This window comes from Rana temporaria, chromosome 5 (assembly GCF_905171775.1).
Source record: "Rana temporaria chromosome 5, aRanTem1.1, whole genome shotgun sequence".
NCBI classification, from domain to species: domain Eukaryota; kingdom Metazoa; phylum Chordata; class Amphibia; order Anura; family Ranidae; genus Rana; species Rana temporaria.
In genome coordinates, this window is record NC_053493.1 from 347,599,664 (window position 1) to 347,615,053 (window position 15,390).

At 47.3% G+C, this 15,390-nt stretch overlaps 1 protein-coding gene across 1 annotated transcript; it reads left to right on the plus strand.

Annotated features, from left to right (window-relative positions):
- The first annotated feature begins 2,025 nt into the window (after positions 1-2,025).
- On the plus strand, positions 2,026-15,016 carry MRPL53 (mitochondrial ribosomal protein L53). The gene is made up of 3 exons (XM_040354499.1): positions 2,026-2,170; positions 7,499-7,611; positions 14,467-15,016. The coding sequence occupies exons 1-3, from the start codon at positions 2,076-2,078 to the stop codon at positions 14,583-14,585; spliced, it is 327 nt and encodes a 108-aa protein (XP_040210433.1). The 5' UTR covers positions 2,026-2,075; the 3' UTR covers positions 14,586-15,016.
- Positions 15,017-15,390: the final 374 nt, after the last annotated feature.

Here is a 15,390-nt window from a genome sequence, read left to right on the forward strand (position 1 = left end):
ACCTGTCCTGACTACACTGACCTGACCTGCATACACTGACCTGACCTGCATACACTGACCTGTCCTGCATACACTGACCTGACCTGCATACACTGACCTGTCCTGCATACACTGACCTGTCCTTCATACACTGACCTGTCCTGACTACACTGACCTGACCTGCATACACTGACCTGCATACACTGACCTGACCTGCCTACACTGACCTGTCCTGACTACACTGACCTGACCTGCATACACTGACCTGACCTGCATACACTGACCTGTCCTGCATACACTGACCTGACCTGCATACACTGACCTGTCCTGCATACACTGACCTGACCTGCATACATTGACCTGACCTGCATACACTGATCTGTCCTGACTACACTGACCTGTGCTGACCTGACCTGCATACACTGACCTGTCCTGACTACACTGACCTGTCCTGCATACACTGACTTGTCCTGACTACACTGACCTGACCTAACTACACTACACTGACCTGACCTGACTACACTACACTGACCTGACCTGACTACACTGACCTGTCCTGACCTGACTACACTGACCTGTCCTGCATACACTGACCTGCATACACTGACCTGACCTGCATACACTGACCTGACCTGCATACACTGACCTGTCCTGACCTGACTACACTGACCTGTCCTGACCTGACTACACTGACCTACATACACAATCACTGACCTGACCTACATACACAATCACTGACCTACATACACTAACACTGAGTGACCTACCTCACCCGTGGTAGAGATGCAGCCAGAGGACTCAAGGAGGCTCAGGACTCAGGAGCCGAGGAGGAAAGGAGAGCCGCTGAACGGAGCAGGGAGCTGGGATGTGGGGTGCCAATGTGCCTGAGGTGACTCTGTCATACAGATGCAGCCCTCAGGAGCGGAGGAGGAGACCTGCTGAACCGAGCGGGGATATGATATCACGGCGCACCGGGGGGCATTGTAATTACCGCCTTCTGAGCTTGCAGCGCCTATGATGGACGTCACACGTCCCGCGGTCCCGGATTGGACCAGTGGGACGTCCATCATAGGCGCTGCAGGTTTTCAGAAGGCGGGACCTGCTGTGTCTTCAGGCACACTCGGAAAAAGAATGGTCCCTGCTCGGCAGTGCTCGGGGCTACTAATAAACGTCAGCATGCCCGAGACTCTGGGCTTTTCGGCTACCCATTCGGGGCAGCAGCCTCCTCAGCCCACCCCTAATGACGCCCCTGATAGGTATCGCCGCGATCGTCAGAGCGAGAGCAATAATTCTAGCACTAAACCACCTCTGTAACTCTAAGATACCATAGTTTGTCGCCATTCCACAAGTGCGTGCAATTATAAAGCGCAACATGTTTGGTATCTATTTACTCGGCGTAGCATCATCTTTCACATTATACAAAAAAATTGGCCTTACTTTACCTTTTCATTTTTCCCAAAAAGTTGCGTTTAAAACACCACTGCAAAAATACAGTGTGACATAAAATATTGCAACAATCGCCATTTTATTCTCTAGATTCTCTGCTAAAATATATATAATGTATATATAATGTTTGGGGGTTCTAAGTAATTTTCTAGCAAAAAATATGGATTTTAACTTGTAAACACCAAATGTCAGAAATTGGCTTAGTCATGAAAGGGTTAATCTGGTGATTTGGCCAGTAAGTCTGTTGTTTTTCAAAAGAACAAGCTCTCTTGCAGATGTAGCAGTTGGGGGGGGGGGTGAAACAAACTATTTACCTCTAAAAGGGGAGCTTTTATATATTCATGTAAAACTTTTCCCCCAAAAAAGAGAAATCAGGGAGCCATGCATTGCCGAGTACAGAGGGTAAGCTCACATTCTGGGCACTATTACAGAGCGGTGGGATTACTTTATAATTCTCATCGCTCCTGGGAGGAAAAAGTACAGAGTGGCTTTCCCCAATACATATCACTGCGCTGCGCTCCACTGACCACGCCCACTGCTGTCTAACAGCTTCGAAACTACATTTCCCGGAATGCTCTCCGGCAGCCTAGCGGGGAGGAGTCTGCTGTCTCATCTCTGATTGGTCGCCTTGCTGACAGCGTGCGGGAAAGATGGCGGCGGCCAGTGGAGTGGGGTTGGTGCTGAAATCTGTGAAGTCCATCGCTGTCCGCTTGTGTCCCTTCGAGCCCAATGTGAGGGCCACCAGGTGAGGAGGATGGCGCGTGTTTATTCATCATACCGGGTGCACAGTGTGAGATCCTCCTCGTTATAGAGGCCGCACCTGATGTCCTATCCGTGTCCTTTAGTTGCCATGATGACTACATCTTCCACATCCATAGAATAATGGGGGGGGGGTGTGTTATTGTGGACACGTCACATAAGGTGTGATCAGAGGAGGAATACACTGTCTGCCCCCAGTACAAGACAAGGTCAGAGTTCACCCGGAGGTCAGAGTTCACCCAGAGGTCAGAGTTCACCCCTGCCTACATGAGGGTCATGCTCGCACCAGATGCATAGTCTTGATTTTCCTATCGCAGCCGTCCACAACTACCATTTATTATGGTGGCGTGGCGTGTATATTACTATTATATCGTCTGATAGGGGGCGCGTGTATGAAAAGAAGGGCGAGTTTTGCACTGTTGATGGGCGACTTTGTGGGATCTGCCCCCCTTGCAGAGTGGAGCGAGCATCGGCAGCACGCGGCAACGACTGTCACTATGCCCTGTTCATTGCGCAGGCGCAGTCTACAGCCCATGCCCAGCTCTTCATGTTCAGTAATTGTCGGAGCTAGAGCGCTGCGCCTGCACAGTATTAGGCGGGCATTATCCGCCAGGGGGACACATCTCGGCAGAACACCGGTCCTGCCTGGCCCTGATTGCAGTATAACCATACATGCTGGGATTCTAGGAGCCACTGGGGGAGATTTACTAAGACCTGATTCACACTTATGCAGTTTTAGTGCATTTTGCCCTACAGTCCATTTACATGGTTTCCTATGGAACGCGTTCTGTAGTGCAAAATGCAGAATCTGTGCCTGGGAGCCAATCAGCTTCCAGGTTTTAGCCCTGAATCACACCGGTATGGCTTTAAACTTACCCTACTTCAGTGCTGCAGACCAGCGTGATTTTGGATCTCCGATTTCATTGTGGCCTGTGACTTAATTAAACGGAAGTCAATGAAAAGTAGTGCAGGAACCTTTTTTTCAAAATTGCTGTAGCTTGAGTTGCTGGCAATGGGGTGCGACTTTGAATTGTCAGATTGAACAAGGTTTTAGGCCTGATTCACACCTATGCAATTTTAGGGCGTTTTCAGTTTTGCACAAACACACTACAGTCCATTTGCCATAGTTTCCTATGGGTCGTGTTTACATCTGTGCATTTTATGAAAAGGGCCAGGGATTTTTTTCTAGTTTTTGGTTCCATAGACTTCAATGGATCAAAAGCTTGTATTGAAAAATGCACCCGCAATATGTAAACTGCAACCTGCATAGGTGTGAACCAGGCCTTATTGTCAAAGCTTCATTGACCAAGCTGAAGGGTTACTATGCACAGCTGCACAAGATTGAGTGCTCCAGGCTTAGTAAATGTCCCCCTGAATGTCCAGTAGTATTTATGGAGGGCAGCAATCAGAGGAAGGATGGAACACAGGTGATCTGCCCCCCCCCCCCCCTTAAATATCAGGCTGCTGGATGAGGGCCGCAGAGGTCAGATAGGCATTTCAGCATCTGACTGTGAAGGATCTCATCTCTGTATATAAGGCACATCCTGCACTAAAACCTGTAAAGTTTGGTACCCCTACCCTGTAAAATAAACAGGCGATGGTATGGCCAAGAGTTCCCTATAAAGAAAAAGTTACATTGATGTTTATCTGCCCCCTCCATCCTTCCCCTATCACTGAGTGTAAGCTCACTGTTTCTCCAGTGGGGGGCAGACTTAAAATGCAGCTAAATTCCTCAGTACTAACTAGGGTTGTCCCGATGCCACTTTTTTAGGACCGAGTACAAGTACCGATACTTTTTTTTTCATGTACTCGCCGATATCGATACTTTTTTTTTTAAAATGTGTCCCCACAAATATGCAGCCATGTCCCCAAGAGAAAGCCAAGTCCCCCCCGCCGTCTAGTTGATCAGCGTGGGGAACATTACAGCTTTCATTTGAATAGCTGTGTGTTGCCGCGCCTCGTCATGTATAGCCCCTCCCCCTTGTCCGGGCACTTTGATAGACAGATCACCTGTCCAATTCTGGGACGGGTGATCTGTCTATCAATGTGCCCGGGCAAAGGGGGAGGGGAACGCACATCTATTCAAATGAAAGCTGTAATGTTCCCCGTGCTGATCAACTAGGGGGGGGGGGAGGGCTTGGCTTTCTCTTTGAGGACTGCTCTGCTCTCTCCGCCCCCTCTCTCTCTAGGGCAGTGTTTCTCAATTCCAGTCCTCAGGCCCCCCCAACAGGTCAGGTTTTCAGGATTTCCATTATTTTGCACAGGTGATTTGATCAGTTTCACTGCCTTAGTAATCACCACAGCCTTTTCATCTGAGGGAAATCCTGAAAACCTGACCTGTTGGGGGGGCCTGAGGACTGGAATTGAGAAACACTGCTCTAGGGGAAAAAAAAAACAGAATCGGCTGAAGCACCGGGAGCATTTGCGCGAGTACAAGTACTAGCACAAATGCTCAGTATCGGTACCGATACTAGTATCGGGACAACCCTAGTACTAACCTCCTTACAACAGTCTGACACCCCTCGCCACTACCGGTACATGCGCGCAGTCGCTAAGCCGGTGACTTGTCGTTAAGGTTCCCCTATCGAGATGGTTCCTGTAAGGACTGTGCGCAGGCGCAATCCTTGCCAACGAAAATCTCCGAACCTCGGCCGGCATCCAGGCTCATTCCTTAACATCCCCGTGGATTGGAGGATGTTAAAAAAAGAGCCAGGAGGCCGAGCGAGCGGAGCGAGCCGTCCAAGCGAAGCGAGGCCGACTGGCCACTTTCCTCAAATTCCACGTCGCCCTGGATGCCGGCCGAGGTTCGGAGATTTCCGTCGGCAAGGATTGCACCTGCGCAGTCCTTACAGGAACCATCTCGTCAGATCACTGGAATATAAAATGAGCTGCGCCTCCACAGGTCAGGGCTGGTTCACACTGGAATGGGCCGTCGATCGCACCGGAACAGGCAGAATAGCACTACCTTTACAAATCGCATCACACCAAACTGCATTGGAACTGGGGTAGCATGTGGACTGGTGGCAGAAAGTGTGCTGCGTTTGCAAGATGTGTTTGGGGTTCCATTAACAATGGCTCCCATGCAGTTCTTGCAAAGCTCGAGATCAAGCACAAATGTGTGCCCCCATAGGTGGTGTATACCTGTGATGGCAGACTGAGAATAGGAGGAGCCAGAAGCGCCGGCAGGGGCCCCCAGTAGCGGGGTATTGGGGGTCACCCTTCAGGTCTAGTATGGTTTTTAACGTCTTCCCACCCAGCCAATGTGCATAAACTGCTAGGTGGGAGCTTCGCCGTTCTAAGAGGATGTACCCCTACATCCCTCAGAACGGGAGCCTGCTCACGGCCACGAAGCTGCGCAGTGCTGCAGTCCTGTGATGGCTGTGATCACAGGACACGGCTACACCATATTTTACCAAACATATGGGTATTATATTGCCTCTGTGTGCATTGAAATTCATTAAAATGTATTTATGCGTTGGTGTGTGAAATTGCGTTTGAAAAAACTGATGCGCAAATGCCGTATGACAGAAAAATCAGCAAAACCCATATTTTATTCGCTAGGGCCTCTGCTACAAAAATATAAAATGTTTGGGGGTTCTTAGTAGTTTTCTCGCAAAAATGCAGATTTTTACTTGTAAACAAGTAGTGTGGAAATAAGGCCTGGTCTTAAAGTAGATAATGCCTGAAGGTGTTTCTTGGATGTTGGGCCTCTCTATGTGGCCAGTTTGTGGAAAAAGTCTCACACATGTGGTATCTCCATACTTGGGAAGACTAGCAGAATGTGTTTTTTGAGGTGTATTTGCGAGTTTGCCCCTATGCCATGTGTGAAAAATAACTTGTCAATATGAAATATATCCGGGGAAACCTAGAAACCCCCCCTCCCCCCATGTGAGCCCTACCCATTAACCTAAAAAGTGAGTAAAGACAGTACACCAATTTTTGAGAATTCCTTTATTAACCACTTGCCGCCCGCCAATGACAAATTGACGCCGGCAAAGTGGTTGTAGAATCCTGACTGGATGTCATATGACGTCCTCAGGATTCTGAGACGCTGCGCGCCCCCGGGGGCGCGCATCGCGGCGATCGTTGTTGCAGGGTGTCAGTCTGACACCGATCAAGGTAAAGAGTCTCTCACGGAGACTCTTTACCACGTCATCAGCCGTGTCCAATCACGGCTGATCACGATGTAAACAGAAAAAGCCGGTAATCAGCTTTTCCTTACTCGCGTCTGTTAGACGCGAATAGAGGAGAGCCGATCGGCTGCTCCTGTGACAGGGGGGGTTTGTGCTGATCGATTATCAGCACAGCCCCCCCGAGGATGCCCACTAGACCACCAGGGATGCAAAAAAAAAAAGGTATGCCACCAGGGATGAGAAGGACACACAGAATGGATGCCAATCAGTGCCGCAATGGATGCCAATCAGTGCCCACAATGGGCATCACTGATTGGCAGGCATTGTTTGGCACTGATTGGCATCCATTAGTACAACACATACGATAGTGCCCATCCATGCCGCCCATCAGTGCCCATCCATGCCGCCCATCAGTGCCACCCATCAGTGCCGCATATTAGTGCCCATCAGTGCCACCTCATCAGTGCCCATCACTGCCCGTCAGTGCAGTACCATCAGTGCCCATCAGTGAAGGAGAAAACTTACTTATCTACAATGTTTTATAACGGAAACAAAAAAAAAAGTTTTTTTCTAAATTTTCGGTCTTTTTTATTATTTTTTTTAGCAGAAAAAAAAATCCCAGAGGTGATCTAATACCACCAAAAGAAAGCTCTATTTGTGGGTACAAAATGATAAAAAATTTAGTTTGGGTACAGTGTAGCATGACTGCGCAATTGTCATTCAAATTGCGACAGCGCTGAAAGCTAAAAATTGGTCTGGGCGGGAAGGTGTATAAGTGCCCTGTATGGAAGTGGTTAAAAAAATTTATAAAAAAAAATGGCACCTAGGTGTAGATCCATTGTCAATCACGCCACCCACCGCCACTCGTTCTGAAAATTAGTTAGAAAATAAAGAACCAAAAATAAAGAAATGTTTCCGTTCTGCACATGTCTAGCGACTGTGGCGCACAACAAAAAGAAAACAATCACATTGGTCTAAGCCGAGGTCGTAACAAAGTCGCGCTCATCCAAAGTCCTATCAAGTCACATGGTAAAGTCACAATGGAATTTGCATGATTTTCAATTTGCACAAGTGTGAATGAACTCTTAAAGTTAAACTGTAGTTAATATAAACAGTATTATATTAATCTTTCAGTGACTTGCATTGACTGCCAGTGTAATATATTGTCTCTTATTTTACAGAGAATTTTTAGAAGTTATTAACGCCAAGAAAATCCGTACCACCAATAGCAATTGTGAAATAACTGTAGATGTGAGGCATGACCAGTCTGAGCCATTGGTAGACGTACACTTTGGTAAGTTGAATATTGCTCTGATGATATGAATATGCACATGACCATAGACCTTTCCGGGGAAAAAAAATGAGAATTTTGCTCTGTTCTCACTAATACCACAGACACTTGTTTGTGTAAGTAGGGGTGTCCAAACTTTTTTTTTCAAAGAGGGCCAGATTTGATGAAGTGAACATGCGCGAGGGCCGACCATTTTGCTGACATTCTTTGACCCATTAAAATTTGGTCTGAGTGTGTTTGCCCGAGCACTAATACACGGCCCAATATGAATTCTCTGTTATTTGGATATACCGTATTTATCGGCGTATAACGCGCACCTTCGCTTTAGGAGGGAAGTTTCAGGGGAAAAAAATGTAAATAAATAAAGAACTGTGAAGCAAATTAAGGGTCATTGCCCATCAATGCAGCCCAATTGATGCCTATCTGCAGCCTCGCCATTGCCATGAATGCAGCCTCGCCATTGCCATGAATGCAGCCTGATCGATGTCCATCTGCAGCCACGGAGGGGGGGGGGGGGGCGGCGAGACGACCGCCAACAAATTACATGCAAGAGAATCTTCTGTTTGCACAGCAACCTCTCTAATACAATGTCCCGCCTCCTATGATAAACAGAGGAGTCGTCCAATGGCAGCCCAGGAGACAAAACATCCTATTACAGATGCCGCAGAGTAAACAGGAGATTCTCCTGTATGTAATTTGACAGCACTCGTTCCCCCCCCCCCCCCCCCTGTTCCCTCCGAGGCAGCGCAGATAAATACAGTATATATCCAAATGACCAGGGGGCCACATTAAACTGGAATGGGGGCCACAATTGGCCCCCGGGCCGGACTTTGGACATGCCTGGTGTAAGTCTTTGTGTGCAGTGGGGGCTGTGCACCCGCATGGCTGTCGGATCAGGAGCAGTTAGTGTGTCTATGCAGCCAATGCATCTCAATTGACACAAATGGGACTGCCTGCACAGAACACCTGTGATCTCCATGTGGACAAGCACAGCGCTTGCATGGGTGTACACTGTAGTACTCCCATGTGAATGAGGCCTAAAAATGTCTGACGCGGATCAGCCCCTGCCTTATTTGGCACTGATCAGCCTTTTGCCTTGTGACTTGTTAGTTGCAATGCAAACACTAGGGGGGGGGGGGGGAGGAGATTGGGAAAATACCTCCTCCTGCCTGCAACAAACTGCTTTATATAATCTTAGATTGGATGTTGTCACCTGACTAGAGCTCATTGACTAGTGACAATGCATTAATAATGGGTAGTGCCCGCTTTCTTATTCTGCCCTGTGAAATACTACTGTGGTAGAGTAAAAGGAGGGATAAGAGGACCTGTGACATCTCATTTTTTTTTTTTTTTTTTTGGGTGTTTAAATGGTGAGTGATTTTGAACTTTAAAGGAACACTAAAGGTTTGTTTTTTATTAGATCAATTGATTGCTGTAAGCAAGAGCATTTAAATATCACTTACCTTTTCTTCTGACCTCCAAAATACAGTAATCCAGGTTTGAAAATGCCATTTCCTGTCTCTCCTCTTCTTGCTTTCCACCAGCATCTGAGCCGTTTGGCATGGTGGAAAGCAGAATGTGCTCACCCCCTCCCTATGACAACAGCCCTGCGTGAAGATGCTCTCTTATCCCTCACAGGCATGGAGGCTAAGCCTAATGGGAACTGTAGTTCCCATTAGGCCGTGATGTAACAAGAATGAATGCGCACCGCAAACCAGGAAGTCAGTGAGAATAACGATTCAGGAGTGCTGGAGGTGAATAAAACAGCTCCATTTCAACAGGTATCAAACTAGTTATAATGCAAAACATTACTTTTTACTTTATCAGCTACTGTCAGACTTTTATTTAAGAGGAAAATATTTTTGTCTTTACAACCCCTTTAAGGCCTTCCTTCTTCCAAAGCCTCTTCCTTTTTTATTTTAAATATTTTGTTTCTGTTTATTAGAGCCGGTTCACAAAGGAATCACACAGGGACATGTGCAATTTTGCAGCACATTAATTTGCATGCACTCCTTTTTCCAAGAGCTGCAACAAATCTCATGTTGCTGCAGTACCGTGCAATTTGGTCCCTGCAGACGCACTGCTTTTGCGATTTTTGTGTTTTGGTATGAGGTTAACATTACATTGGTACCCACCTGCAAGAGTGGTTCATGAAACACTGGCAGAGTTCCCCTTTCCCACATGACATTCTGGTGTGAACTGGCCCTTACCCCTGTTTCACATCTGTGTGGTTTTCCATGGCTGTGTTTCCTCATTTCAATTGAATGGGCTGCTGTACCTCCTGAAAACACAGAGATCCCTGCACTTTTTCCAAAAAATGTGGCTGCTGGGAAAATGCATAGTGCAGTGTGGTTTCCAAGTAGAGGTCGACCGATATATCGGCCGATATTTGCCCGTTCTTTAGTAATCGGCATCGGCCGATTATTGTGGAAGCCAGGCTAATTTGCGGCTGCCACACTATGAATCTTTCACCTGCGCGGCAGCCGGCCACTATAGAAGTGAAGGGAAGGAGATAAAGTTTCACTGGTACCGTACTGCCCCGCCCCCCTCCCCCGGCGAGCTGTAGCAGAGAATACAATACATCATTGGCATGTGACAAGCCCAAGCCTCTGCCACCTGACTAGTAACTCCCCCCAGCAGGAGATCGTGGCCAGCACTAGCTAAGCTCCTCTTCCTTCCCTGCCGAGGTGGAGCCTGCTGGCTGCTTCTATTTATTTTTATTTTTTTAAATGTGATAGACGCTGATGAGCTGACCAGCCTATCTGCATGCACCTAGCCCTATCAGGTGCATGCAGATAGATGCCAGAAAGCAGCATGGATGGAGGGTAAGTCACAAAAATTCAGTGTGTGTTACTGTGCCCCCCTGCAGACTTTATCTGAACTCCTTTTAAAGGGAAACCTGGCTGAGGCTGACAAGCTGGCATTGAGAAAATGGATGAGGATGACTCTGGGTGGATATGAGAGTTACATAGTGGAGATCCTCTTCACAATGTAACTCTCATCCCCACACAGTGTCATCCTCATCCATCTTTACAATGCAAACATCTTCATCCCCACCCAGCACCATCCATCCCTCTCAAACGCATCCCCTGCACCATCCATTCATCCCTCTTCACAACGCATCCCCTGCACCACCCACAACCCATGCCCACCCACGCCCAGCACCATCTATTCCACTCCACACACAATGCATCCCCACCCACCCCTCTCCACAACGCATTCCCAGCACCATCCATTCCACTCCACACAAAACGCATCCCCACCCAGAGTCGCAGACTTAGATCTACCCTGGTTCTCATCATTTCTGGAAAATCGTTCCCAGACAGTGAAACTAGGACCTTTCACTTCCGAAGCACGGACCCTGAAATGTTGAGTCCCTCACGGGTCCCCCCTTTCGCCCGTGTTATTCAATATTTACCTTCGCCCACTCCTCAATCGGTAACCATGATCTTCTCGATCATTCCTACGCCGATGATACTCAGCTCTACTTTCGTATAAACAACAAAAGAACCAATACCTCGGACTAGAAAAATCCCTCACTTTGATAGACAACTGGATGACGGAGAGTCACCTCAAACTCAATGGATCAAAAACAGAACTCCTGCTGGTCCATGCAAACACAAACAGGTCGGCCAGGACGACATGGTCGCCCCTGCCGATATTTGGACAGACCATTTCCCGTAGCACCAAAGTCAAAAGTCTAGGAGTCATTTTTGACTCCGACCTGACAATGGATGCTCAAATTGGGTCAGTAGTCAGCGGGTCTCACCATCTCCTGCGTCTACTAAGACTTGTGCCCTTCATTCCAAAAAAGACAACGCAATAGTAGTAGGTACACTAATAAACTCCAAACTCGACTATGCTAACTCCCTGTACCTAGGTCTCCCAAAATACCAGATTGCCCGTCTGCAAGTCGTCCAGAGCATGGCAGCACGCCTGGTAACAGGCAAAAAACCCTGGGAATCGATTTCCCCACCCTGAGATCCCTCCATTGGCTGCCCGTCAAGGACCGAATCACATTCAAAGCCCTCTGCCTAACGCACAAGTGTATGCAAGACATTGCCCCCCAATATTAAAATTAAAATACCACAACCCCAATCGCGTTCTCCGCTCAGCCAACCAAATTCTACTACACATCCCCAAGGCCCGTTACAAGAGCAAAGGAGAACAAAGATTTGCAGTCCAAGGACCTCGACTGTGGAACTCATTACCATTTCATTTACGAATGGAAGAGAATCACCAGGCCTTCAGAAGGAAACTCGAGACCCACCTTTTCTGAAGGCTTAATAGAAGGAAAATGGATACCAAGCGCCTTGAGGCAAATCAGGTCGCATTTGTAGCGCTATATAATTTATTCACTCACTCACCCCTCTCCACAAGGCATCCCCACCCACGCCAAGCACCATCCATCCCTCTCCACAAGGCATCCCCAACCACGCCCAGCACCATCCATCCATCCATCCCTCTCCACAAGGCATCCCCAACCACGCCCAGCACCATCCATCCCTCTCCACAAGGCATCCCCAACCACGCCCAGCACCATCCATCCATCCATCCATCCCTCTCCACAAGGCATCCCCAACCACGCCCAGCACCATCCATCCATCCCTCTCCACAAGGCATCCCCAACCACGCCCAGCACCATCCATCCATCCCTCTCCACAAGGCATCCCCAACCACGCCCAGCACCATCCATCCCTCTCCACAAGGCATCCCCAACCACTCCCAGCACCATCCATCCCTCTCCACAAGGCATCCCCAACCACTCCCAGCACCATCCATCCCTCTCCACAACGCATCCTCACCCATGCCCAGCACCATCCATCCCTCCAGTCTCCAACACATCCCCACCCACGCCCAGCTGCCAGCACCATCCATCCCTCTCCGCAATGCATCCCCCACCCACACCTCTTTTTTTTCTTTTTTAATAATTATGAGGTGGCACTGATGGACACCTATAGGCTGCACCCCACCTCTCCACCCTAAACAGTAACCTCCTCCCCACCCTAGATTTTCTGAGCTGGGGCCATCGGTCGCCCCAATTTCTAAATATCGGCATCGGCCAGAGAAAAACCCATATCGGTCGACCTCTAGTTTCCAGTATGGGAAACTGAGCTGTGGTTTTTAGTGCGCAGGGGGTCATTAGGATTAGTAGTCGTCCCCCATGCATTTCCTAAGAAGCAGTGTGTTTTTTTTCTGCAGGTGTACATGTGAAACTAGCCTTAAAGGATAAATTCGACTTTTGAAAAAAAAAAATACAAATAATGGATGCACATTTTTTGCAGGTAAAAAAAGTGCTTTTATTTTTTATCAGCCTGTAAAGCATTGCACCCGTAATCAGCCGATCGCGGGTGCAATGTCAGGCTCTTGCAGATGGCCTGTACACTGTCTGCCCGTGCCTCCAATATGGGCAGGCAGTTACTAAAAGTCTAGGAAGCTCAATGGACTAAAAGATCACTAGCCAGCACCCTCGCTGTTCATTGGTAAACTGGAAGCTGTAAATTAATGACGTGGCTCCGTCATTTAAAATTGTTACAGTGGGTGCAGGGAGAAGATCCCCACTCCCTGTCACAGGCAGGGGGGGAGAGGCTACAGGTCCTGCAATGTGTTACATGTTCCAACTTAAAAACGAGTGGGACATGTAACATGTTTGAAAAGATGAACTTATCCTTTAAAACAGATGTACATTTTTATTAGGAAATCGCTGATGATCAGAAGTTATCCTTATTGTACACAACAATTCTTTCCATTTCCCCTAAACAGACGGGAAGGTGCCCTTCATCTGTATGTTTGCAGCTTCTGCTTGCCAGCGAGCCATACACAGGCTGGTGAGGGTCCTGGTGTCTTACTGTCTGTTGTTCTCAGAAGGACATCTCCCTGACTGTGGTTAAAAGAAATCTATCATTGTCGCATACACTTCATTTTAGAACATCAGCTTTGGGATAACAATACAAACAATAGGTAATTTTGACAGTCCAATATAACCTTCCTTGAAAAATCTCTTTTAATGTTGAGTTCTGAGTTTACAAACTTCAGGATCATTCAGATTAATAGAAGTAGGCAGTACAGGGACGGGTTCTTCCAGGGCATGGATGTGGAACTCTGCCCCCCTGCCTTGTTATTAATGCAGGACATAGAATGGGTGTAAATTCCTGTGCTTGTTCTCTGACCCCTATGCTCTTGCTGCCCATGGTTGGCACTGCACATGTGGGACCAAGTGATTGCTTTCCAGGCAGCTCGAAGGAAGTTGCGCATGCATGAAGTGTTTTTCGTGTAAATTTATAGGGTGGAGAGTAGGCATTTCCGTGCATATTGTGACAGGGGTATCTGTCAAAGCAAACCTGAAGCCAAAACCCACCGGTTGCCAGCCACTGATCTGGTGTATAGAGACGGGGTACCCACCCCCTACCTCTGTGCCTGGGGCGGCTGCCACCCCTTGTCCCGACCCTGGAAGTAGAAGACTAGAAATAATACAACCTGGAAAAGAATATATGACTTTACATTTTGACCATACATATGCTTTAACGGTCTTATGAAAGACGAGGTCCAAGTAGGAATGTACAGTACATAGAGTGAAAAGCAGTAGGATATATCCTTTTAGCAAGCTTTGATTATCCCTGTAAAGAGTAGATTATAGTATCATTTATATAAGGTTAGTACACCACGGGCAGTCCTGTCATATTTCTGTTTGAGCAGTAGATGGCGCCCCTTGTGTATATAATACAAGCACAACGAGAGTTGCGCTATGTTACAGTATAAATGCCGCAAAGATTCCACCACAATCCGTTTTACATTGTAACTAGTAAGTCGCACTATAAGGATGACATTTTGTTCACTGCTGTTATTTTTTTCTTCCAGTTGATGGTGAAAGACTGCTGATTAAATCTGGCAATGTGACCGCCAGGGAAATGCTCCTGAAATTGGGAGCGCTCTGTTCTGCTAAAGACATGCAGACGAAGGACTCCGCCAAGAAATAGATTGCCACCATTCTTCTGTCCAGACCTCAGGAACCAAGTGGGACTCCAAGGGACGGTCATCGTCTATTTATTATGTGCTCAAAGTTTAATGACATGGTTGTAGTCTTGGTTCTAGCAAAAAGAGGAAGACCCCATCAAGAAAGAAATTCAGATATACAGGCTGATTGCACAAGACTTTGTTCTCATTAAAGTGTATCTATAGCCCAAACTTATAGTTTTGGAATTTTTGTGGGGAGGGTTAGAACCTTGGTCTGGTTTTCCTGCAGTGGGAGGCTGTGTTGGGAGAGATTCATGTCTGGTAAAAAAAATATACCCAGTACAGCGAATGAGGAAAATCATCTCTAACAGCAACACAGACAGAAGTAAAAAATGTTTTTCTTTTTTTAAGTTTGAGTGGAACTAAAGTGAAAAAATAAAAACATTTAAACAGACAGGCTCTTTTGGAATAAAATGAATTGCCTGCCTCTGTTGAATGTACACTGAGCTACGCATGCACAGCTTAGTTTATTTTCAGGCACACTGCTTGTGTCGTGGGATGACTGCATTTTTATGTCGTCTTTCTGCGACAGCCAATCAAAATGACCGAAGACCGGCACCTAGAAGATGCCAGTGAAGGGTCTCAAAAGCATTGGAAGAGGTAAGTATTGCTGCCTTTTGTTCTGTTCTGCTGTTCCAGAACAGCTTTTTATTGTCAGTTTCTCTGTTTTTCCCTCACTTCTTGTCTGGTATAATGTTATGCCCAAAGCAGAAAGTAGGAGGAAATTTCCCTAACTGAGCCATGGATAGTGGTAAAACCTGACAGGGG